Below are 26,931 nucleotides of genomic sequence, written 5' to 3'. Positions count from 1 at the left end.
GTATTTCATTGCTGCCCAGGGCGCCCCCCACAGCGCCCTGCACCCTCAGTGACCGCTGGTGTGAAGTGTGTGACAACAATGGCGCACAGCTGCAGTGCTGTGCGCTACCTCATGAAGACTGAAAAGTCTTCTGCCGCCGGTTTCTGGACCTCTTCACTTTTCGGCATCTGCAAGGGGGTCGGCGGCACGGCTCCGGGACCGGACTCCATGGCTGGGCCTGTGTTCGATCCCTCTGGAGCTAATGGTGTCCAGTAGCCTAAGAAGCCAATCCATCCTGCACGCAGGTGAGTTCACTTCTTCTCCCCTAAGTCCCTCGTTGCAGTGAGCCTGTTGCCAGCAGGACTCACTGTAAAATAAAAAACCTAAAAACTTTTTCTAAGCAGCTCTTTAGGAGAGCCACCTAGATTGCACCCTGCTCGGACGGGCACAAAAACCTGAGGCTTGGAGGAGGGTCATAGGGGGAGGAGCCAGTGCACACCACCTGATCCTAAAGCTTTATTTTTGTGCCCTGTCTCCTGCGGAGCCGCTAATCCCCATGGTCCTGACGGAGTCCCCAGCATCCACTAGGACGTCAGAGAAAATTAGATAGATAGCGGAGACTGCATGTGTAGAAAGCAGCCAGGATGATTCTTCTGGGTGTAGGGCCTGGACTTCCCAAAAGAAAACTGTAGACACTAAGGGGGATATTCATTGATTTGAAAAGTCGGTTGGGTGTCTGTTTTCCCCCCATCTATTAGATAGGAAAAAACAGACAACCCAAATGACTTTTCAAACAATTAAATACCCCCCTGTCACTAAAATTATTTAACAATAAAATATCACCCATATCTACCAAAGGCAAAAGAAACAAACGCTATTTAAACAAAAAAGGGTTTAGTTTGTATGTTCTAGGATAAACCTAAATTGCACTCCAACACTCACTGCATATAAAACAAAAATCATTTAAGTATTATGTGAAAATGTTCATGCATATCAGCTGAAAATGTCTAACTATTCTTTAAATACTGAACTCAATTATATGACACACCTGATTTCATCTGTTTCTGGGACTTTAGTATAAGGAAGAATAGCACGTACTCTACGTCTGTCTTCAACAGGCTAAAAAAAAATAAAGGGAAAAAAAGGATTTTTAATTACAATAGCTATTAGATTGCCTATACTCACAAAGTAATATACATTTAAGTAACACTATGTAGCCCTGTGATAAACACCAAACAGAAGCCATCAGCAATAGCAGCAGATATTACTGGTATTGCTGATGGCTTCTGTTTGCTGTTTATCACAGGGTTACAAAACAGCAGCAATGTACGTCTAGATTCAGATCACCTGCATTCACAAACCCACTGTATTGTACCTCAGTACGGGACACCCTAATGTCTTCATCTCATAGATGCATAATTAGGACTTTCTTTTTTAACAGGACAACCCGTTCATTTAAGTGTTCGCAAAAATGTAATTCAGGGGGCTAAATTCATAAACCTGGGTTAAAATAAGATTTTACTTACCGATAAATCTATTTCTCGGAGTCCGTAGTGGATGCTGGGGTTCCTGAAAGGACCATGGGGAATAGCGGCTCCGCAGGAGACAGGGCACAAAAAGTAAAGCTTTTCCAGATCAGGTGGTGTGCACTGGCTCCTCCCCCTATGACCCTCCTCCAGACTCCAGTTAGGTACTGTGCCCGGACGAGCGTACACAATAAGGGAGGATTTTGAATCCCGGGTAAGACTCATACCAGCCACACCAATCACACCGTACAACCTGTGATCTAAACCCAGTTAACAGTATGATAACAGCGGAGCCTCTGAAAGATGGCTTCCTTCAACAATAACCCGAATTAGTTAACAATAACTATGTACAATTTATGCAGATAATCCGCACTTGGGATGGGCGCCCAGCATCCACTACGGACTCCGAGAAATAGATTTATCGGTAAGTAAAATCTTATTTTCTCTATCGTCCTAGTGGATGCTGGGGTTCCTGAAAGGACCATGGGGATTATACCAAAGCTCCCAAACGGGCGGGAGAGTGCGGATGACTCTGCAGCACCGAATGAGAGAACTCCAGGTCCTCCTTAGCCAGAGTATCAAATTTGTAAAATTTTACAAACGTGTTCTCCCCTGACCACGTAGCTGCTCGGCAAAGTTGTAACGCCGAGACCCCTCGGGCAGCCGCCCAAGATGAGCCCACCTTCCTTGTGGAGTGGGCCTTTACAGATTTAGGCTGTGGCAGGCCTGCCACAGAATGTGCAAGTTGGATTGTGCTACAGATCCAACGAGCAATCGTCTGCTTAGACGCAGGAGCACCCATCTTGTTGGGTGCATACAATATAAACAACGAGTCAGATTTTCTGACTCCAGCTGTCCTTGCAATATATATTTTTAATGCTCTGACAACGTCCAGTAACTTGGAGTCCTCCAAGTCACTTGTAGCCGCAGGCACTACAATAGGCTGGTTCAGATGAAATGCTGACACCACCTTAGGGAGAAAATGCGGACGAGTCCGCAGTTCTGCCCTGTCCGAATGGAAAATCAGATATGGGCTTTTGTAAGATAAAGCTGCCAATTCTGATACTCTCCTGGCAGAAGCCAGGGCTAGAAGCATGGTCACTTTCCAAGTGAGATATTTCAAATCCACCTTATTTAGTGGTTCAAACCAATGAGATTTTAGAAAGTCCAAAACCACATTGAGATCCCACGGTGCCACTGGAGGCACCACAGGAGGCTGTATATGCAGCACTCCCTTAACAAAGGTCTGGACTTCAGGGACTGAAGCCAATTCTTTTTGAAAGAAAATCGACAGGGCCGAAATTTGAACCTTAATAGATCCCAATTTGAGACCCATAGACAATCCTGATTGCAGGAAATGTAGGAATCGACCCAGTTGAAATTCCTCCGTCGGAGCACTCCGATCTTCGCACCACGCAACATATTTTCGCCAAATTCGGTGATAATGTTGCACGGTTACTTCCTTCCTTGCTTTTTTTTTTTTTTTTTTTTTAATTCAATAATTTTTTATTGGTTTTTCATTTTGCAGTTAAACAATACAACAAAACTACCAAACAAACAGACAGTATTCCAGATAAGGGAATACGCAGATTCCCATCCAAAAATTTCAATCACAGCATGTGTAACTTGCATGCTCCTCTCTTGCATATACATTTATAAATCAGGAGAAGTGCCATATATGGAGACAAATTATTCAGATATATTAAGCATGCACATCTCAGAAACTACCCAACCATCTATACTGTACAACATATAACCTCAAACACGGGCAAATGGGTGGCTGGCCGCGGTCCCATGGGCGATACACGAGAGGGAAAAACAACGCCATCAGTACAGACCCACCTACATAATTCAACACATTCCCCATGGTACATGGCCCATCCCTCCATCCCATCATCATATTGGTCACACTATAGCAAGTAATCAGTCACTATGGTTCGTTGAACTAGGAGAGCTGAGCCATCTGCCCCATAGGTCGTGATACTTTTTCCTTGCTTTTCTGGCCATGTATACATATTTTTCGTGAGCCGCCGTTTCATTGACAAGCGAAACCCATGACTGTACTGTGGGAACATCCTTGGCCAACCATAGTCTAGCGACACACACCTTGGCTAAAGCACACAAATTAATCAGATATCGTCTGCTAGGAGCATCCAGGGCCTCTTCCTCCAAAGCCGACAACACACATACCACCGGAGTACACAGATCCAATGGAATACCAGTCGACACCAGAATGTTAATAATACCAGACCAAAACACTGCCATCCTGGGGCAAAGCCAAATAATATGCCAAAAATCAGCATCCAGACTGCCACATTTAGGACATCTGGTAGTATGAGTACCGCCCATGCGGGCCAATCTCACTGGTGTCATGTACACTCTGTGTATTATGAACAACTGGATTTGCTGATATCTAGTGGTAGTGGTAGATAACCGTGGGGAGCAAAGAGCACTCTCCCATACCTCATCAGAAATTGTTCCCAGGTCTGATTCCCATTTATTTCTAAGAGAGGATAATGGGTCAGAGTAGTGAGACCGGAGCATACTTGTATAAATACTGGATACCAAATGCCCGTTACCCAGATTCTGTAAAAGTGACTTGACTGGGGAGGCCAGAATCTTCGGAGGGGTATTAGAAAACTGTACATTAATCGCATGTCTCAGTTGCAAATAACGGTAAAAATAAGAGGAGGGTAAATTATAGTCCTGTTGGAGCTGCTGGAAAGATTTCAATATATCGCCATTATACAATTGCCCCAGGGATGTTACCCCCCACCTACCCCACACCGCCCTGGTATGGAGCGAGGCTAATTCTGGGAGACCAAGGACATTATGTAACGGAGTGTCTGGGTCTATACCCTGGCCCAGCAGTATAGTATGTACCCGCTTCCACACAAGAGTGGCCTGCCTTATTATAGGGACCCTAGACAATTTAGTATTCCCACAGAGTAACAACTGCAACGGCGTGCCATCAGGATACTCCTGCAGAAACATTTGTGAGTGTAAGGTGAGATTGTCGGAGTCAGACATCCACTCCCAGATATGTGCCAACTGCGCTGCATAATAGTAAAATTTAAAAACAGGGAGGGCCAGTCCTCCCGTCAGTCTTGGTCTAGACAGGGTGTCAATCTTCAACCGTGCTCTCCTGCTAGCCCAAATCAAGGAAGACAGTAGGCTGTCAATTTGCCTGAATACTTTTAAGCCGATATATATAGGTGACTGCTGAAGGACATAAAGGAGCTTAGGGAGGTACACCATTTTCACTAAGTTGACCCTACCAGTAATAGTCAGAGGCAAAGCCCCCCAAACCTTAATTTTTGAGCGGAGATAAACAATCTGCGGCATAATATTAAGAGAAACATAAGTACAAGGGTCATTTGATACCCAAATACCCAGATACTTAAAGGAGTCTACCCACTTAAGCGGGATATGGATCAATGGGGCTACCGGGATTGGACCCTTAAGTGGAGTGATGTTGGATTTGTCCCAATTAATTTTGAGGCCGGAGAATTGTCCATGGGTATTGATCATATCCAGAATTATTGGCATAGAGGAGACATAATCCTGAACAAATAGCAAGAGATCATCAGCATATAATGCTATTCTATCTTCTCTTGTGCCCACCTTAATACCCATAATATCGGGACTAGCTCTAATCAAACATGCCAGTGGCTCAATAGCGACGGCGAACAATGTGGGGGAGAGCGGGCAACCCTGTCTCGTTCCCCTGGACAAAGGGAAGGAATGTGATACGTATCCATTCACTGAGACCCTGGCCATGGGCAGAGAATAGAGCAATCTAACATATTTAATAAAATTGGGACCCATGCCAAATCTACTCATGGTTTCCCATAAGAAGGCCCACTCCACCGAATCAAAGGCCTTTGCGGCATCTAACGAGGCTACAACAGAAGAGCAGGCCTCCCCACGAGAAACCTGAAAATGAGTGAACAAGCGCCTTAAATTAACGGCAGTGGATGTACCAGGCATAAAGCCTGTTTGGTCCGGGTGAATGATTTGGGTTATAACCCGATTGAGTCTGGAAGCCAGGACCTTAGCCAGGATTTTAATATCCGTGGGTAGCAGAGAGATAGGACGATATGACTCAACCCTCTTGGGGTCTTTATCTGGCTTGGGAATCACTATGATCAATGCCTCCGCCATAGAAGGGGGAAGCATATTTTGCTCAAATATAGTATTGAATAGTGTAAGCAACTGAGGGGCGAAAAATCGAGCGTGTTTCTTATACAACTCCGATGGGATACCATCAAGGCCGGAGGCCTTACCATCTGGAGATGCGGTGATCGCTGCCTCTACCTCCTCCAACGACAGAGGAGCATCAAGAAGAGCTCTAGACTCACTGGAGATACAGGGCAACTGGATTTGATCCAAGTAATTACACAAATCTAGCGGGGAACATGTTAGTGTGGAGCTATATAACGCTTGATAATATGATACAAATTCCGTGACAATTTGGGGGGTGCGGTCTAACACTGTCCCGGCCGAGTTCACAACCTCTAGCACCGTATGAGAGGAACGGTCCCCCCTTGTAAGATTAGCCAAATAAGAGCCCGGTCTATCCCCTGTAGCGTAGTGAACATGCGAGGAGAATAGAAGCCTGTGCTGGGTTTTCCCCCATAGATACTCCTTCCATTCTTTCTGAGCATGGAGCCAGTCTAATTTAGAGTTGTCCAAGCCATCCCGTATGTATACCATCTCAGAAGCAGTAACCCGAGCCTCAAGCTCAGCCTCGTGTTTCTTAAAAGAGGATTTAAGACTACCCACTCTTTTGATCAAAGTTCCTCTCATGAAAGCTTTAAAGGTATCCCACAATAAGGAGATGTCGGTAGTGTCCGTATGTGAATTAAAAAATTCTAGCCAGCTAGCTTCCAATTCGGATCCCTCACCCATATGCGTGAGCCAGAAGGGGTTAAATTTCCATACTGCTTGGCCCCTCTGACAGCTTAAGTCAATATGTACCGATACAGGGGAGTGAACCGAAATACCCCTAGTCTCATATTTAACACCATGTATCATAGGCAGGAGCTCCCGAGTGAGGAGAGCCAAGTCTATCCTAGAGAAGGAAGTGTGGGAGTGGGAGAAACACGAATATTGCCTTAGGTCAGGATATTTCAATCTCCAGGGATCGACCAAGCCCAGCTCAGAGACAATATCTGCAAATGGAGACCGCTTCGGCTGGGGGTTGGAGGACGCCATGGAGAACCTATCCAGTTCATGGTTTAAGACATTGTTAAAGTCACCCATACATATTGCAGCCACACCCGGGGACGCGGCCATGAAGGTAGATACTTTTTTAAGAACGTCAGGCGAGTAAGGAGGGGGCACATATACAGCTAGCAACAGTAAAGGGACGGAGTTGATTTTACATTTTAGAAACACATATCTCCCCCATTGATCTGTTTGTACACTATCAAGCAAGAAAGGAACAGACTTTCTAATCAGAATCGACACTCCCCGGGACGCCGCGGTATGCGTGGAATGGAAAGCCCACCCCACCCACGGCTTTTTAAGGGACATAAGTCTAGTGCCTACCAAGTGGGTCTCCATCAAACAGATTACATCCGATGCATATTGTTTGATCTGTCTAAGTACCAGGGAACGCTTGATTTTGTCATTGATCCCCCTCACATTCCAGGACAGTAACCTAACCAGAGCCATACCATAGCACTTTCAATGATAAAACAGATGACCCGCGACCAGCCACCTCCAGCACACATCCACCCACCCATACCCGTGAGCAGCTGCAACAGAATCACATCTGAAACAAGCACATTGCACGTCAGAGGATACAAACAAAACAATACTGTCTTAACATAACCCCCACCCCCACCCCGTATACCACTGAAAACTTGCAGCATACCTGATTCCCTAACAAACAACTCTCCCAAAGAGCGAACACTAGCGACTAAGGCAAGAAATACCTTTACACATTTTGCAAAATCAAGAAACAAAGAAAAAACAAAACCAAAAGGGGGCCAAGAATTCAATGACCTTGCGGCAGGAGTAACCTCCAGCTAAATTCAAGTCCCCCCTAGGGCCGTCAGAACAGCCCCATCTAAAGAACTATTTTGGACCATACATCGGGACAGAGATATACCCAGGCGGACCTGAGAGTAACATATAGATCTGAACAGGATGCTAGTCCAGGGCAACAGGAGGCAGATATAAGGACATAAGTGAGCACCGTAGCATATTAGTGAAAGCAGAATAACAATTCTAAAGATATCCCCGCATTTACCCCGCCAGCAATGATCACACATCCCTCAGAAACCCAATGCTTGAGTTCAGTCAGCGGCCAACGCCCGCCGTGCCGGAAAGTGTCTGTCCAACCACACCGAAGCCTCACGGGGAGTCAAGAAGAATTTAGTGTCTCCATCTGAAACCACACGCAGTTTAGATGGAAAGAGCATGGCATAGGGGATGTTCAGTTCACGCAGCCTGCGTTTCACAGGGACAAACTGAGCTCTATCCTTTTGCACATCAATAGCGAAATCCGGAAAGACTGAGATCGGAGAACCGTTCCACTTGAGGGGGCCCCTAGTGCGGGCCAATTTCAGAATCACATCCCTATCCCGGTAATGAAGCAGCTTGGCAATGAAAGTACGGGGAGGTGCCCCTGGAGGTAAAGGACGCATCGGAACTCTGTGAGCGCGTTCCACCGCAAAATGTGAGGTGAACTCTTCCGCTCCAAACGCATCCAACAGCCACTTCTCAAGAAATTTTTCAGGGGAGGCACCCTCCTCTTTCTCAGGGAGGCCGACGAAGCGAACGTTGTTCCGCCTCAATCTCCCCTCCATATCGGTCATCTTTTTATTTACCTCCAACATCTGCGACTCCAGGGCAGAAGTACGTCTGCCAATTGGCGTAACCGTGTCCTCCAACGTGGATACCCGCGTCTCAACTTCACCGACTCTCTCTCGCACCCGCTGAAGGTCCTGATGAATAATAGATAAGTCCGCCTGGACCTGACCGATCCTGTCGGCCAAGCGGGCTTCGCTGGCCGTGACCGCATCCAGCACCTTTTGCAATGCCGCATCCGTAGCCTCCGCAGAAGAGGAGCCAGCCGACGGAGAAGGCGGCGATGAGGTCGACTGTACCTCCCCCCCCTGTTGGGACCGTGTCGGAGGGTTTCTAGCATATTTCTCTAACTTCGCCGCAGCCGCGGTAGATTGATGTGGCTTGACCATTGCAGCCAAGTCGGTGACAGAGAGCAAGGAATTGTAGTATATCAGAACTGTCCAGGTGCTACGTGTGTAACTGTGAAGTATATCAAAACTGCCCAGCTGCCGCCTATGGATATATAGTATATCAAAACTGTCCAGTGGGTGTTTATGGAGAGGGCAGTACAACAAATCCGTCCAGGAACAGCCTGTCTAGATGCTGCCCGGAAGTATCTGCTGGGGGCCAACAGGATAATGTACTGAATGCCTCACACAGTGTCCCAGTATATGTGATGTAGCAGGCAACAGGGCAGCCCAGCAAAGGAGCCACTAGTAGCTTATATAGAATGTAGGGAGATCTTAATATAAGGATGCTCACACACGTCTGCCCCAGGGCAAGCTCCGTCCCCCCAGCAATGTGAATGCTTCTCCAAGAGGCAGACAGGGGAGTTATGTAGGAGCCGCAGCGGTAGGCAGGAGATCGGCGGCGAGACCCGCGGCAGCGCTATAGCAGGGGTCAGGCAGAGTGCTCACCAGTGCCTATGCGGCTCAGCACAGCAGCAGCAGCAGGAGCGGAGACGGGCAGCATAGGAGGCGGCCGCCAGGCACAGTCTCCAGCGCGGAGAAAGGAGAGCGGCGGCTCACGTGGTGTAACAGGTCCCGGCGCCCCGCTCACACATCAGTCCGGCTGCAGCGGGGATCAAACGCACAGCTCCCACTCCAACACGGCTGCCCCACCGAGGGTTTACACAGGTATTGGGGCTATTTTCGGGCCCACGGGGGGACACAGGATCTGTTTGTCGGATATTGAAGCTGGAGAGCCACAGAGCCTGTGTGCTACTCCATGTCCGCCTTGGCCACCTTCCTTCCTTGCTTTAATCAAAGTAGGAATGACTTCTTCCGGCATGCCTTTTTCCTTTAGGATCCGGCGTTCAACCGCCATGCCGTCAAACGCAGCCGCGGTAAGTCTTGAAACAGACAGGGACCCTGCTGAAGCAAGTCCCTCCTTAGAGGTAGAGGCCACGGATCGTCCGTGATCATCTCTTGAAGTTCCGGGTACCAAGTCCTTCTTGGCCAATCCGGAACCACTAGTATCGTTCTTACGCCTCTTTGCCGTATAATTCTCAATACTTTTGGTATGAGAGGCAGAGGAGGAAACACATACACCGACTGGTACACCCAAGGCGTTACCAGCGCGTCCACAGCTATTGCCTGCGGATCTCTTGACCTGGCGCAATACCTGTCCAGTTTTTTGTTGAGGCGAGACGCCATCATGTCCACCATTGGTCTTTCCCAACGGGTTACCAGCATGTGGAAGACTTCTGGATGAAGTCCCCACTCTCCCGGGTGAAGATCGTGTCTGCTGAGGAAGTCTGCTTCCCAGTTGTCCACTCCCGGGATGAACACTGCTGACAGTGCTATCACATGATTCTCTGCCCAGCGAAGAATCCTTGCAGCTTCTGCCATTGCACTCCTGCTTCTTGTGCCGCCCTGTCTGTTCACATGGGCGACTGCCGTGATGTTGTCCGACTGGATCAACACCGGTTTTCCCTGAAGCAGAGGTTCTGCCTGGCTTAGAGCATTGTATATTGCTCTTAGTTCCAGAATGTTTATGTGAAGAGACGTTTCCAGACTCGTCCATACTCCCTGGAAGTTTCTTCCTTGTGTGACTGCTCCCCAGCCTCTCAGGCTGGCGTCCGTGGTCACCAGGATCCAATCCTGTATGCCGAATCTGCGGCCCTCCAATAGATGAGGACTCTGCAACCACCACAGAAGCGACACCCTTGTCCTTGGAGACAGGGTTATCCGTAGGTGCATCTGAAGATGCGACCCTGACCATTTGTCCAACAGATCCCTTTGGAAAATTCTTGCGTGGAATCTGCCGAATGGAATTGCTTCGTAAGAAGCCACCATTTTTCCCAGGACTCTTGTGCATTGATGTACAGACACCTTTCCTGGTTTTAGGAGGTTCCTGACAAGCTCGGATAACTCCTTGGCTTTTTCCTCCGGGAGAAAAACCTTTTTCTGAACCGTGTCCAGAATCATCCCTAGGAACAGCAGACGAGTTGTCGGCATTAACTGGGATTTTGGAATATTCAGAATCCACCCGTGCCGTTTTAGCACTTCTTGAGACAGTGCTAATCCCATCTCTAGCTGTTCTCTGGACCTTGCCCTTATTAGGAGATCGTCCAAGTATGGGATAATTAATATGCCTTTTCTTCGAAGAAGAATCATCATCTCGGCCATTACCTTTGTAAAGATCCGAGGTGCCGTGGACAATCCGAACGGCAGCGTCTGAAACTGATAGTGACAGTTTTGTACAACGAACCTGAGGTACCCCTGGTGTGAGGGGTAACTTGGAACGTGGAGATACGCATCCTTGATGTCCAAGGATACCATAAAGTCCCCCTCTTCCAGGTTCGCTATCACTGCTCTGAGTGACTCCATCTTGAACTTGAACTTCTTTATGTACAGGTTCAAGGACTTCAGATTTAGAATAGGCCTTACCGAGCCATCCGGCTTCGGTACCACAAAAAGAGTGGAATAATACCCCTTCCCTTGTTGTAGAAGAGGTACCTTGACTATCACCTGCTGAGAGTACAGCTTGTGAATGGCTTCCAAAACCGTCTCCCTTTCGGAGGGGGACGTTGGTAAAGCAGACTTCAGGAAACGGCGAGGTGGATCTGTCTCTAATTCCAACCTGTACCCTTGAGATATTATCTGCAGGATCCAGAGATCTACCTGCGAGTGAGCCCACTGCGCGCTGTAATTTTTGAGACGACCGCCCACCGTCCCCGAGTCCGCTTGAGAAGCCCCAGCGTCATGCTGAGGCTTTTGTAGAAGCCGGGGAGGGCTTCTGTTCCTGGGAAGGAGCTGCGTGTTGCTGTCTCTTCCCTCGTCCTCTGCCTCGTGGCAGATATGAATAGCCCTTTGCTCTCTTATTTTTAAAGGAACGAAAGGGCTGCGGTTGAAAGGTCGGTGCCTTTTTCTGTTGGGGAGTGACTTGAGGTAGAAAGGTGGATTTCCCGGCTGTAGCCGTGGCCACCAAATCTGATAGACCGACTCCAAATAACTCCTCCCCTTTATACGGCAAAACTTCCATATGCCGTTTTGAATCCGCATCGCCTGTCCACTGTCGCGTCCATAAAGCTCTTCTGGCCGAAATGGACATAGCACTTACCCGTGATGCCAGTGTGCAGATATCCCTCTGTGCATCACGCATATAAAGAAATGCATCCTTTATTTGTTCTAACGACAGTAAAATATTGTCCCTGTCCAGGGTATCAATATTTTCAATCAGGGACTCTGACCAAACTACCCCAGCGCTGCCCATCCAGGCAGTCGCTACAGCTGGTCGTAGTATAACACCTGCATGTGTGTATATACTTTTTTGGATATTTTCCATCCTCCTATCTGATGGATCTTTAAGTGCGGCCGTCTCAGGAGAGGGTAACGCCACTTGTTTAGATAAGCGTGTTAGCGCCTTGTCCACCCTAGGAGGTGTTTCCCAGCGCTCCCTAACCTCTGGCGGGAAAGGGTATAAAGCCAATAATTTCTTTGAAATTATCAGCTTTTTATCAGGGCAACCCACGCTTCATTACACACGTCATTTAATTCTTCTGATTCAGGAAAAACTATAGGTAGTTTTTTCACACCCCACATAATACCCTGTTTAGTGGTACCTGTAGTATCAGCTAAATGTAACGCCTCCTTCATTGCCAAAATCATATAACGTGTGGCCCTACTGGAAAATACGGTTGATTCGTCACCGTCATCACTGGAGTCAGTGCCTGCGTCTGGGTCTGTGTCGACCGACTGAGGCAAAGGGCGTTTCACAGCCCCTGACGGTGTTTGAGTCGCCTGGACAGGCACTAATTGATTGTCCGGCCGCTTCATGTCGTCAAACGACTGCTTTAGCGTGTTGACACTATCCCGTAGTTCCATAAATAAAGGCATCCATTCTGGTGTCGACTCCCTAGGGGGTGACATCCTCATATTTGGCAATTGCTCCGCCTCCACACCAATATCGTCCTCATACATGTCGACACACACGTACCGACACACAGCAGACACACAGGGAATGCTCCTAACGAAGACAGGACCCACTAGCCCTTTGGGGAGACAGAGGGAGAGTTTGCCAGCACACACCAAAAGCGCTATATATATATCAGGGATAGCCTTATAATAAGTGCTCCCTTATAGCTGCTTTGTTATATCAAAATATCGCCATAAATTTGCCCCCCCCTCTCTGTTTTACCCTGTTTCTGTAGTGCAGTGCAGGGGAGAGACTTGGGAGCCGTCCTGACCAGCGGAGCTGTGAGAGGAAATGGCGCCGTGTGCTGAGGAGATAGGCCCCGCCCCTTTTCTGGCGGGCTCGTCTCCCGCTATTTAGAGAAATCAGGCAGGGGTTAAATATCTCCATATAGCCTCTAGGGGCTATATGTGAGGTATTTTTAGCCTTTTTATAGGTTACATTTGCCTCCCAGGGCGCCCCCCTCCCAGCGCCCTGCACCCTCAGTGACTGCGTGTGAAGTGTGCTGAGAGGAAAATGGCGCACAGCTGCAGTGCTGTGCGCTACCTTTAGAAGACTGCAGGAGTCTTCAGCCGCCGATTCTGGACCTCTTCTGACTTCAGCATCTGCAAGGGGGCCGGCGGCGCGGCTCCGGTGACCATCCAGGCTGTACCTGTGATCGTCCCTCTGGAGCTTGATGTCCAGTAGCCAAGAAGCCAATCCATCCTGCACGCAGGTGAGTTGACTCCTTCTCCCCTCAGTCCCTCGCTGCAGTGATCCTGTTGCCAGCAGGAATCACTGTAAAATAAAAAACCTAGCTAAACTTTTTCTAAGCAGCTCTTTAGGAGAGCCACCTAGATTGCACCCTTCTCGGCCGGGCACAAAAATCTAACTGGAGTCTGGAGGAGGGTCATAGGGGGAGGAGCCAGTGCACACCACCTGATCTGGAAAAGCTTTACTTTTTGTGCCCTGTCTCCTGCGGAGCCGCTATTCCCCATGGTCCTTTCAGGAACCCCAGCATCCACTAGGACGATAGAGAAATTTATATATTTAGTTTGCTAAAGTAATTAGTGAATACCAGTTTTAGAATCACTGTTTTAACAATTTTAGATGCTTCTAAACACCACTAAAATATAAGAAGTTTTTGTTCCCACATCCAGAGTTATATACGATTTATACATAAACATAGTGGGCCAAATGTAATAGCCTCTGATTTACTTAAAGTGCAGATGTTTTGGCAATTTAATGATGGTTTTACTAAAAAAGAAAATCGCTGATTTAAATGTTACTGCCAAATTGTCAAAACATCTGCTCTTTCAGCAATTCAGAGTCAATTACATTTGACCTCCAGTTTTAAGTTACTACAGTACTGTAAAAGCTATTTAGATTAACAGTAGAACTTACAATTGTTAAATTGCACAAATATATATCAAGCATCTTATCTGACTTGCCTCTGGGGGCGCTACAGGAAAAAGGAGTTTTTCTTCTTTCAGTAAACATGAAACATGACTATAATATCCTATGAGATCTGAAAGTGAAGAAAACCGTCTTCCCCCAATGTAGAAGTCACCACACATTGCTATAATCCTGCAGGGCACAAAAAAACAAGAGATTAGAAACTGACCATTTCTATAGAAGTAACTGTGGGCAAATTAGAAACATTACATTCATAAAACACCTTCTTTAGGTGTAAAATGGCAAATGAGAGCCTATTATACAAAACAGGAAACAACCAATCACTAAGCATTACATCAATGATATAATCTAAAGCTGAAACATTCAAAAAAGTTGTAAATCTCAAAAACAGCTCCAAACTAAAACACAGGAATTAATTTAATAGAAAGCTTTAACATACATTAGAATATATAAGGCATGTCTTGATGAATTTCTCCAAAACGTTGAAACTTTATTTTTGTAAGAAAAAACATGAAGAGCAGAGCGTTATGCACACACTTATCACACAAACCCAACAATAATCTGCGTGTAATATTCACCATTTTGTTTACAAAAGGTAGCGTCATGGCCAGCATCACACAGAAAGCTGCCTATCTCCCCTGCACAGCAACACCATTAATCTTTTGACTGGAGAGAATATGGGGTTGGGATAGCACAACAGCTGCAAACTTGTGTCAGATGAGCAGTCGGCTCTAAAGGCTATGAGAACTTGCTACTAGTACAGGCTGGAAAGCAGCACGGAACCTTATTGTAAACAGTCCAGCAATACTCTCCTCCGGCTGCCACAGTGAATTCCAGCTACTGTAAATTAGGCATATAACCACATCTGATGTAATTCTTCCCTAAGTCAATAAAGTTTGACCTACACTATAATGTACAGCTACTGCACAATTATGCATAGAGCAGGATCACACAGGCAATTTAGAATGTGGCGATGTTCTCCAGGAAGCCAAGGATACTCACCACCAGCATAACATGAATTTGAATGGAATAGTGATCCTACAGTGTTAGACAGACAGTGGTTTGACCAAAATGACTGGTTTGTTTTTACAAGGAGCTCTGGATGTCCAATGCTCAATCCAATTATCCATGAAGAGTGCAAGTTGACCTTGCAATGGCTTTTCTACCCCATTGCTGGCACCACAACTCTCAAACATTGCAGCCTGAACTCGGACATTTCTGCCCACAGCCCTGTTGGGCTACGAACAAAAATCCATACGCCTGGGGTTATCGCAAGTGCATCAAATAGCTTCACTTACTTAAGGTCGCTAGAAGATCACACATAACTCAAGTTACTTATTGCATACTCTTTCGCTTCCGTGAGACTATAAGAGGGGAATTTTATTAGCAGCTGTAATTTACCGCAAGCTAATTGAAGCAGCAGGGCTGTTCAATTAGCCCCGAATTCAGACTGCAGTCAATTAGATTTTTTTTTTTCCAAATAGCCTCTTTTCTGGTGCCGCAACAGTGTTAACCCATAGGTCCAGTAACTTACCGTATACCATTTCTGGGTTAACGCCCGATAATATGGTATTTACCGGGCAAAAAAAAAAGGGTTTCTAATTGAATAGGCCCAGTCATTAAAGTCCAAGGCAACCACTTTTTTCACATGCCAAAAATAACCGAATCTAATTGAATTCCCCCCTTAATCGGTTTTACCACAAAAAAAAACCTGTAGTACTGTACAAAACTGATCACTGAACGTGAAGCAGTTAATTGACAAACATGATCATCAATTGTAGTAAAGTGTAAATATTTCCTCATAGAAAGAGATAAGGGTATCCTGAGAAAATAAGAATTTACTTACCGATAATTCTATTTCTCATAGTCCGTAGTGGATGCTGGGGACTCCGAAAGGACCATGGGGAATAGCGGCTCCGCAGGAGACAGGGCACAAAAGTAAAAGCTTTAGGACTACCTGGTGTGCACTGGCTCCTCCCCCCATGACCCTCCTCCAAGCCTCAGTTAGGATACTGTGCCCGGACGAGCGTACACAATAAGGAAGGATTTTGAATCCCGGGTAAGACTCATACCAGCCACACCAATCACACCGTACAACTTGTGATTTGAACCCAGTTAACAGCATGATAACAGAGGAGCCTCTGAAAAGATGGCTCACAACAATAATAACCCGATTTTTGTAACAATAACTATGTACAAGTATTGCAGACAATCCGCACTTGGGATGGGCGCCCAGCATCCACTACGGACTATGAGAAATAGAATTATCGGTAAGTAAATTCTTATTTTCTCTGACGTCCTAGTGGATGCTGGGGACTCCGAAAGGACCATGGGGATTATACCAAAGCTCCCAAACGGGCGGGAGAGTGCGGATGACTCTGTAGCACCGAATGAGAGAACTCCAGGTCCTCCTCAGCCAGGGTATCAAATTTGTAGAATTTAGCAAACGTGTTTGCCCCAGACCAAGTAGCTGCTCGGCAAAGTTGTAAAGCCGAGACCCCTCGGGCAGCCGCCCAAGATGAGCCCACTTAACGTGTGGAATGGGCTTTTACAGATTTTGGCTGTGGCAGGCCTGCCACAGAATGTGCAAGCTGAATTGTACTACAAATCCAACGAGCAATCGTCTGCTTAGAAGCAGGAGCACCCAGCTTGTTGGGTGCATACAGAATAAACCGCGAGTCAGATTTTCTGACTCCAGCCGTCCTGGAAACATATATTTTCAGGGCCCTGACTACGTCCAGCAACTTGGAATCCTCCAAGTCCCTAGTAGCCGCAGGCACCACAATAGGCTGGTTTAAGTGAAATGCTGAAACCACCTTAGGGAGAAATTGAGGACGAGTCCTCAATTCTGCCCTATCCGTATGAAAAATTAGGTAAGGGCTTTTATAGGATAAAGCCGCCAATTCTGATACACGCCTGGCTGAAGCCAGGGCTAACAGCATTACCACTTTCCATGTGAGATATTTTAAGTCCACAGTGGTGAGTGGTTCAAACCAATGTGATTTTAGGAATCCCAAAACTACATTGAGATCCCAAGGTGCCACTAGAGGCACAAAAGGAGGCTGTATATGCAGTACCCCCTTGACAAACGTCTGAACTTCAGGAACTGAAGCTAGTTCTTTTTGGAAGAATATTGACAGGGCCGAAATTTGAACCTTAATGGACCCTAATTTTAGGCCCATAGACAGTCCTGTTTGCAGGAAATGCAGGAAACGACCCAGTTGAAATTCCTCTGTAGGGGCCTTCCTGGCCTCACACCACGCAACATATTTACGCCAAATACGGTGATAATGTTGCACAGTTACATCCTTCCTGGCTTTGATCAGGGTAGGGATGACTTCATCCGGAATGCCTTTTTCCTTCAGGATCCGGCGTTCAACCGCCATGCCGTCAAACGCAGCCGCGGTAAGTCTTGGAACAGACATGGTCCCTGCTGGAGCAGGTCCTTTCTTAGAGGTAGAGGCCACGGGTCTTCAGTGAGCATCTCTTGAAGTTCCGGGTACCAAGTCCTTCTTGGCCAATCCGGAGCCACGAGTATAGTCTTTACTCCTCTTCTTCTTATGATTCTCAGTACCTTGGGTATGAGAGGCAGAGGAGGGAACACATACACTGACTGGTACACCCACGGTGTTACCAGAGCGTCCACAGCTATTGCCTGAGGATCCCTTGACCTGGCGCAATATCTGTCCAGTTTTTTGTTGAGGCGGGAAGCCATCATGTCCACCTTTGGTTTTTCCCAACGGTTCACAATCATGTGGAAGACTTCTGGGTGAAGTCCCCACTCCCCCGGGTGGAGATCGTGTCTGCTGAGGAAGTCTGCTTCCCAGTTGTCCACTCCCGGAATGAACACTGCTGACAGTGCTATCACATGATTTTCCGCCCAGCGAAGAATCCTTGCAACTTCCGTCATTGCCCTCCTGCTTCTTGTGCCGCCCTGTCTGTTTACGTGGGCGACTGCCGTGATGTTGTCCGACTGGATCAACACCGGCTGACCCTGAAGCAGAGGCCTTGCCTGACTTAGGGCATTGTAAATGGCCCTTAGTTCCAGGATATTTATGTGAAGTGACGTTTCCATGCTTGACCACAAGCCCTGGAAATTTCTTCCCTGTGTGACTGCTCCCCAGCCTCTCAGGCTGGCATCCGTGGTCACCAGGACCCAATCCTGAATGCCGAATCTGCGGCCCTCTAGGAGATGAGCACTCTGTAACCACCACAGGAGAGAAACCCTTGTCCTTGGAGACAGGGTTATCCGCTGATGCATTTGAAGATGCGATCCGGACCATTTGTCCAGCAGATCCCACTGAAAAGTTCTTGCGTGGAATCTGCCGAATGGAATCGCTTCGTAAGAAGCCACCATCTTTCCAAGGACCCTTGTGCATTGATGCACTGACACTTGGCCTGGTCTTAGGAGGTTCCTGACTAGGTCGGATAACTCCCTGGCTTTCTCCTCCGGGAGAAACACCTTTTTCTGTACTGTGTCCAGAATCATCCCTAGGAACAGCAGACGTGTCGTCGGAATCAGCTGCGATTTTGGAATATTTAGAATCCATCCGTGCTGTCGTAGTACTACTTGAGATAGTGCTACTCCGACCTCTAACTGTTCTCTGGACCTTGCCCTTATCAGGAGATCGTCCAAGTAAGGGATAATTAAGACGCCTTTTCTTCGAAGAAGAATCATCATTTCGGCCATTACCTTGGTAAAGACCCGGGGTGCCGTGGACAATCCAAACGGCAGCGTCTGAAACTGATAGTGACAGTTCTGTACCACAAACCTGAGGTACCCTTGGTGAGAAGGGCAAATTGGGACATGGAGGTAAGCATCCTTGATGTCCAGAGACACCATATAGTCCCCTTCTTCCAGGTTCGCTATCACTGCTCTGAGTGACTCCATCTTGAACTTGAACCTTTTTATGTAAGTGTTCAAGGATTTCAGATTTAAAATAGGTCTCACCGAGCCGTCCGGCTTCGGTACCACAAACAGCGTGGAATAATACCCCTTTCCCTGTTGTAGGAGGGGTACCTTGATTATCACCTGCTGGGAATACAGCTTGTGAATGGCTTCCAATACCGCCTCCCTGTCGGGGGGAGACGTTGGTAAAGCAGACTTCAGGAACCGGCGAGGGGGAGACGTCTCGAATTCCAATTTGTACCCCTGAGATACTACCTGCAGGATCCAGGGGTCCACTTGCGAGTGAGCCCACTGCGCGCTGAAATTCTTGAGACGGGCCCCCACCGTGCCAGAGTCCGCTTGTAAGGCCCCAGCGTCATGCTGAGGACTTGGCAGAAGCGGGGGAGGGCTTCTGTTCGTGGGAAGAGGCTGTCTGCTGCAGTCTTTTTCCCCTTCCTCTGCCCCGGGGCAGATATGAGTGGCCTTTTGCCCGCTTGCCCTAATGGGGACGAAAGGACTGAGCCTGAAAAGACGGTATCTTTTTCTGCTGAGAGGTGACCTGGGGTAAAAAGGTGGATTTCCCAGCCGTTGCCGTGGCCACCAGGTCCGATAGACCGACCCCAAATAACTCCTCCCCTTTATACGGCAATACTTCCATATGCCGTTTGGAATCCGCATCACCTGACCACTGTCGCGTCCATAACCCTCTTCTGGCAGAAATGGACAGCGCACTTACTCTTGATGCCAGAGTGCAAATATCCCTCTGTGCATCTCGCATATATAGAAATGCATCCTTTAAATGCTCTATAGTCAATAATATATTGTCCCTGTCCAGAGTATCAATATTTTCAGTCAGGGAATCCGACCAAGCCACCCCAGCACTGCACATCCAGGCTGAGGCGATTGCTGGTCGCAGTATAATACCAGTATGTGTGTATATACTTTTTAGGATATTTTCCAGCTTCCTATCAGCTGGCTCTTTGAGGGCGGCCGTATCAGGAGACGGTAACGCCACTTGTTTTGATAAGCGTGTGAGCGCCTTATCTACCCTAGGGGGTGTTTCCCAACGCGCCCTAACCTCTGGCGGGAAAGGGTATAATGCCAATAATTTTTTAGAAATTAGCAGTTTTTTATCGGGGGAAACCCACGCTTCATCACACACCTCATTTAATTCATCTGATTCCGGAAAAACTACGGGTAGTTTTTTCACACCCCACATAATACCCTTTTTTGTGGTACTTGTAGTATCAGAAATGTTCAAAACCTCCTTCATTGCCGTGATCATGTAACGTGTGGCCCTACTGGAAAATACGTTTGTTTCCTCACCGTCGACACTGGAGTCAGTGTCCGTGTCTGTGTCGACCACCTGAGGTAACGGGCGCTTTAGAGCCCCTGACGGTGTTTGAGACGCCTGTACAGGTATTAACTGATTTGCCGGCTGTCTCATGTCGTCAACAGTCTTTTGTAAAGTGCTGACACTATCACGTAATTCTTTCCATAAGACCATCCAGTCAGGTGTCGACTCCCAAGGGGGTGACATCACTAACACAGGCAATTGCTCCGCCTCCACACCATTTTCCTCCTCATACATGTCGACACAACGTACCGACACAGCACACACACAGGGAATGCTCTGATAGAGGACAGGACCCCACTAGCCCTTTGGGGAGACAGAGGGAGAGTTTGCCAGCACACACCAGAGCGCTATATATATATATATATATATATATATATAGGGATAACCTTATAAAGCGTTTTTCCCTGATATAGCTGCTGTATATATTTATCTGCCAAATTAGTGCCCCCCCCTCTCTTGTTTTACCCTGTTTCTGTAGTGCAGGACTGCAGGGGAGAGTCAGGGAGCCTTCCTCCAACGGAGCTGTGAGGAAAAAATGGCGCCAGTGTGCTGAGGAGATAGGCTCCGCCCCCTTCTCGGCGGCCTTTCTCCTGCTTTTTTAAGGAAAAATTGGCAGGGGTTAAATGCATCCATATAGCCCAGGAGCTATATGTGATGTATTTTTTGCCAAATAAGGTGTTTTTATTGCGTCTCAGGGCGCCCCCCCCCCCCAGCGCCCTGCACCCTCAGTGACCGGAGTGTGAAGTGTGCTGAGAGCAATGGCGCACAGCTGCGGTGCTGTGCGCTACCTTATTGAAGACAGGACGTCTTCTGCCGCCGATTTTCCGGACCTCTTCAGTCTTCTGGCTCTGTAAGGGGGCCGGCGGCGCGGCTCTGGGACCCATCCATGGCTGGGCCTGTGATCGTCCCTCTGGAGCTTATGTCCAGTAGCCTAAGAAGCCCAATCCACTCTGCACGCAGGTGAGTTCGCTTCTTCTCCCCTTAGTCCCTCGGTGCAGTGAGCCAGTTGCCAGCAGGTCTCACTGAAAATAAAAAACCTACTTTAAACTTTTACTCTAAGCAGCTCAGGAGAGCCCCTTAGTATGCACCCTTCTCGTTCGGGCACAAAAATCTAACTGAGGCTTGGAGGAGGGTCATGGGGGGAGGAGCCAGTGCACACCAGGCAGTCCTAAAGCTTTTACTTTTGTGCCCAGTCTCCTGCGGAGCCGCTATTCCCCATGGTCCTTTCGGAGTCCCCAGCATCCACTAGGACATCAGAGAAAAATAAGAATTTACTTACCGATAATTCTATTTCTCATAGTCCGTAGTGGATGCTGGGGACTCCGTAAGGACCATGGGGAATAGCGGCTCCGCAGGAGACTGGGCACATCTAAAGAAAGCTTTAGGACTAACTGGTGTGCACTGGCTCCTCCCCCTATGACCCTCCTCCAAGCCTCAGTTAGGATACTGTGCCCGGACGAGCGTACACAATAAGGAAGGATTTTGAATCCCGGGTAAGACTCATACCAGCCACACCAATCACACCGTATAACTTGTGATCTGAACCCAGTTAACAGTATGATAACAGAGGAGCCTCTGAAAAGATGGCTCCCAACAATAATAACCCGATTTTTGTAACAATAACTATGTACAAGTATTGCAGACAATCCGCACTTGGGATGGGCGCCCAGCATCCACTACGGACTATGAGAAATAGAATTATCGGTAAGTAAATTCTTATTTTCTCTAACGTCCTAAGTGGATGCTGGGGACTCCGTAAGGACCATGGGGATTATACCAAAGCTCCCAAACGGGCGGGAGAGTGCGGATGACTCTGCAGCACCGAATGAGAGAACTCCAGGTCCTCCTCAGCCAGGGTATCAAATTTGTAGAATTTAGCAAACGTGTTTGCCCCTGACCAAGTAGCTGCTCGGCAAAGTTGTAAAGCCGAGACCCCTCGGGCAGCCGCCCAAGATGAGCCCACTTTCCTTGTGGAACGGGCTTTTACAGATTTTAGCTGTGGCAGGCCTGCCACAGAATGTGCAAGCTGAATTGTACTACAAATCCAACGAGCAATAGCCTGCTTAGAAGCAGGAGCACCCAGCTTGTTGGGTGCATACAGAATAAACAGCGAGTCAGATTTCCTGACTCCAGCCGTCCTGGAAACATATTTTCAGGGCCCTGACAACATCCAGCAACTTGGATTCCTCCAAGTCCCTAGTAGCCGCAGGCACCACAATAGGTTGGTTCAGGTGAAAACGCTGGAACCACCTTAGGGAGAAACTGAGGACGAGTCCTCAATTCCGCCCTGTCCGAATGGAAAATCAGATAAGGGCTTTTACAGGATAAAGCCGCCAATTCTGACACGCGCCTGGCCCAGGCCAGGGCCAACAGCATGACCACTTTCCATGTGAGATATTTTAACTCCACAGATTTAAGTGGTTCAAACCAATGTGACTTTTGGAACCCAAACTACATTGAGATCCCAAATTGCCACTGGAGGCACAAAAGGAGGCTGTATATGCAGTACCCCTTTTACAAACGTCTAAACTTCAGGGACTGAAGCTAGTTCTTTTTTGGAAGAAAATTGACAGGGCTGAAATCTGAACCTTAATGGACCCCAATTTCAGGCCCATAGACACTCCTGTTTGCAGGAAATGTAGGAATCGACCCAGTTGAATTTCCTCCGTCGGGCCTTACTGGCCTCGCACTACGCAACATATTTTCGCCAATTGCGGTGATAATGTTTTTGCGGTTACATCCTTCCTGGCTTTAGATCAGGATATGGATGACTTCATCCGGAATGTCTTTTTTCCTTCAGGATCCGGTGTTCAACCGGCATGCCGTCAAACGCAGCCGCGGTAAGTCTTGGAACAGACAGGGTCCTTGCTGGAGCAGGTCCCTTCTTAGAGGTAGAGGCCACGGATCCTCCGTGAGCATCTCTTGAAGTTCCGGTTACCAAGTCCTTCTTGGCCAATCCGGAGCCACGAATATAGTGCTTTCTCCTCTCCATCTTATCAATCTCAGTACCTTGGGTATGAGAGGCAGAGGAGGGAACACATACACTGACTGGTACACCCACGGTGTTACCAGAGCGTCTACAACTATTGCCTGAGGGTCTCTTGACCTGGCGCAATACCTGTCGAGTTTTTTAATCATGTGGACGACTTCTGGGTGAAGTCCCCACTCTCCCGGGTGGAGGTCGTGCTGAGGAAGTCTGCTTCCCAGTTGTCCACTCCCGGAATGAATACTGTTGACAGTGCTATCACATGATTTTCCGCCCAGCGAAGAATCCCTGCAGCTTCTGCCATTGCCCTCCTGCTTCTTGTGCCACCCTGTCTGTTTACGTGGGTGACTGCCATGATGTTGTCCGACTGGATCAACACCGGCTGACCTTGAAGCAGAGGTCTTGCTAAGCTTAGAGCATTGTAAATGGCCCTTAGCTTCAGGATATTTATGTGAAGTGATGTATCCAGGCTTGACCTTAAGCCCTGGATATTCCTTCCCTGTGTGACTGCTCCCCAGCCCCGCAGGCTGGCATCCGTGGTCACCAGGACCCAGTCCTGAATGCCGAATCTGCGGCCCTCTAGAAGATGAGCACTCTGCAACCACCACAGGATGGATACCCTTGTCCTTGGTGACAGGGTTATCCGCTGATGCATCTGAAAATGCGACCCGGACCATTTGTCCAGTAGGTTCCACTGGAAAGTTCTTGCGTGGAATCTAACGAATGGGATTGCTTCGTAGGAAGCCACCATTTTTACCCAGAACCCTTGTGCATTGATGCACTGAGACTTGGTTCGGTTTTAGGAGGTTCCTGACTAGCTAGGATAACTCCCTGGCTTTCTCTTCCGGGAGAAACACCTTTTTTCTGGACTGTGTTCCAGGAACATCCCTAGGAAACAGAAGACAAGTCGTCGGAACCAGCTGCGATTTTGGAATATTGAGAATCCAATCGTGCTGCCGCAACACTACCTGAGATAGTGCTACACCGACTTCCAACTGTTCCCTGGATCTTACCCTTATCAGGGAATCGTCCAAGTAAGGGATAACTAAAATTCCCTTCCTTCGAAGGGATATCATTTCGGCCATTACCTTGGTAAAGACCCGGGGTGCCGTGGACCATCCCTACGGCAGCGTCTGAACCGATAGTGACAGTTCTGTACCATAACCTGAGGTACCCTTGGTGAGAAGGGTAAATTTTGACATGAAGGTAAGCATCCTTGATGTCCCGAGACATCATGTAGTCCCCTTCTTCCAGGTTCGCAATCACTTCTCTGAGTGACTCAATCTTGAATTTGAACCTCTGTATGTAAGTGTTCAAAGATTTTAGATTTTAGATTTAGAATCGGTCTCACCGAGCCGTCTGGCTTCGGTACCACAATAGTGTGGAATAATACCCCGTTCCCTGTTGCAGGAGGGGTACCTTGATTATCACCTGCTGGGAATACAGCTTGTGAATGGCTTCCAAAACTGCCTCCCTGTCAGAGGGAGACGTCGGTAAAGCCGACTTTTGGAAACGGCGAGGTGGAGACGTCTCGAATTCCAATATGTACCCTTGAGATATTACCTGAAGGATCCAGGGGTCTACTTGCGAGTGAGCCCACTGCGCACTGAAATTCATTGAGAACGGGCCCCCACCGTGCCTGAGCTTGTAAGGCCCTAGCGTCATACTGAGGGCTTTGCAGAGGCGGGAAAGGGTTTCTGTTCCTGGGAACTGGGTAATCTCTTCAGCCTTTTTCCTCTCCCTCTGTTACGAGCAGAAAAGAGGAACCTTTTGTCCGCTTGCCAACAAAGGACTGCGCCTGATAATACGGCGTCTTATTTTGAGAGGCGACCTGGGGTACAAACGTGGATTTCCCAGTTGTTGCCGTGGCCACCAGGTCTAAAAGACCGACCCCAAATGTCCCCTTTCAAAGGCAATACTTCCAAATGCCGTTTGGAATCCGCATCACCAGACCATTTTACTGGTAGAATTGGACAACGCACTTATACTTGATGCCAGTCGGCAAATATTCCGCTGTGCATCATGCATATATAGAAATGCATCTTTTAAATGCTCTATAGGCAATAATATACTATCCTTATCTAGGATATCAATATTTCCAGTCAGGGAATCCGACCATGCCAACCCAGCTCTGCACCTCCAGGCTGAGGCGATTGCTGGTCGCAGTATAACACCAGTATGTGTGTGAATACATTTTTGGATACCCTCCTGCTTTCTATCAGCAGGATCCTTAAGGGCGGCCATCTCATGAGAGGGTAGAGCCCTTGTTCTTACAAGCGTGTGAGCGCCTTATCCCCCCTAGGGGGTGTTTCCCAACGCACCCTAACCTCTGGCGGGAAAGGGTATACAGCCAATACTTTTTAAGAAATTATCAATTGTTATCGGGGGGAAACCCACGCATCATCACACACCTCATTTTATTTCTTAGATTCAGGAAAACTACAGGTAGTTTTTCCCTCACCGAACATAATACCCCTTTTTGGTGGTACTCGTATTATCAGAAATGTATAAAACATTTTCCATTGTCTCAATCATGTAACGTGTGGCCCTACTGGAAATCACGGTGGTCTCTTCACCGTCGACACAGGAGTCAGTATCCGTGTCGGCGTCTGTATCTGCCATCTGAGGTAACGGGCGCTTTAGAGCCCCTGACGGCCTATGAGAATTCTGGACAGGCACAAGCTGAGTAGCCGGCTCTCATGTCAACCACTGTTTTTTTATATAGAGCTGACACTGTCACGTAATTTTCAACAGTACATCCACTCAGGTGTCGACCCCCTAGGTGGTGACATCACTGTTACAGACACTCTGCTCCATCTCCACATCATTTTTCTCCTCATACATGTCGACACAAACGTACCGACACACAGCACACCCACAGGGAATGCTCTGATCGAGGACAGGACCCCACTAGCCCTTTGGGGAGACAGAGGGAGAGTATGCCAGCACACACCAGAGCGCTATATATATATATATGCAGGGATAACCTTATATAAGTGTTTTTCCCCTTATAGCTGCTGTATGTTTTAATACTGCGCCTAATTAGTGCCCCCCTCTCTTTTTTTAACCCTTTCTGTAGTGTAGTGACTGCAGGGAAGAGCCAGGGAGCTTCCCTCCAACTGAGCTGTGAGGGAAAATGGCGCCAGTGTGCTGAGGAGATAGGCTCCGCCCCCTTTTCGGCGGCTTTATCTCCCGTTTTTCTGTATATTCTGGCAGGGGTTAAATGCATCCATATAGCCCAGGAGCTATATGTGATGTATTTTTTGCCATGTAAGGTATTTCTATCATGTTTTATTGCGTCTCAGGGAGCCCCCCCCAGCGCCCTGCACCCTCAGTGACCTGAGTATGAAGTGTGCTGAGAGCAATGGCGCACAGCTGCAGTGCTGTGCGCTACCTTATTGAAGACAGGAACGTCTTCTGCAGCCGATTTTTCCGGACCTCTTCGCTCTTCTGGCTCTGTAAGGGGGCCGGCGGCGCGGCTCCGGGACCCATCCAGGCTGGGCCTGTGATCGTCCCTCTGGAGCTAATGTCCAGTAGCCAAGAAGCCCAATCCACTCTGCACGCAGGTGAGTTCGCTTCTTCTCCC

The 26,931-nt window shown here is 48.0% G+C and overlaps 1 protein-coding gene across 5 annotated transcripts in view; it reads right to left on the bottom strand.

The window, feature by feature from the left end:
* RASA1 (RAS p21 protein activator 1) overlaps positions 1–26,931 on the bottom strand; it is a 421,336-nt gene that overhangs the window by 205,873 nt on the left and 188,532 nt on the right. For all 5 annotated transcript variants that reach the window (XR_010246601.1, XM_063963963.1, XM_063963965.1 and 2 more), the window contains exons 3-4: positions 14,150–14,285; positions 1,028–1,098 (exon numbers count right to left, since the gene is read on the bottom strand). Coding sequence is in view for 4 of the 5 variants with exons in the window: in XM_063963963.1 (XP_063820033.1) it covers positions 1,028–1,098; positions 14,150–14,285 (207 nt within the window). In the remaining variant the exon portion in view is untranslated. The remainder of the gene's footprint in view (positions 1–1,027; positions 1,099–14,149; positions 14,286–26,931) is intronic.

Source organism: Pseudophryne corroboree, chromosome 1 (assembly GCF_028390025.1).
Source record: "Pseudophryne corroboree isolate aPseCor3 chromosome 1, aPseCor3.hap2, whole genome shotgun sequence".
In the NCBI taxonomy this organism is placed as follows: domain Eukaryota; kingdom Metazoa; phylum Chordata; class Amphibia; order Anura; family Myobatrachidae; genus Pseudophryne; species Pseudophryne corroboree.
Note: the sequence above shows the minus strand (reverse complement) of the source record. Positions and strands in the feature narration are given on the sequence as shown.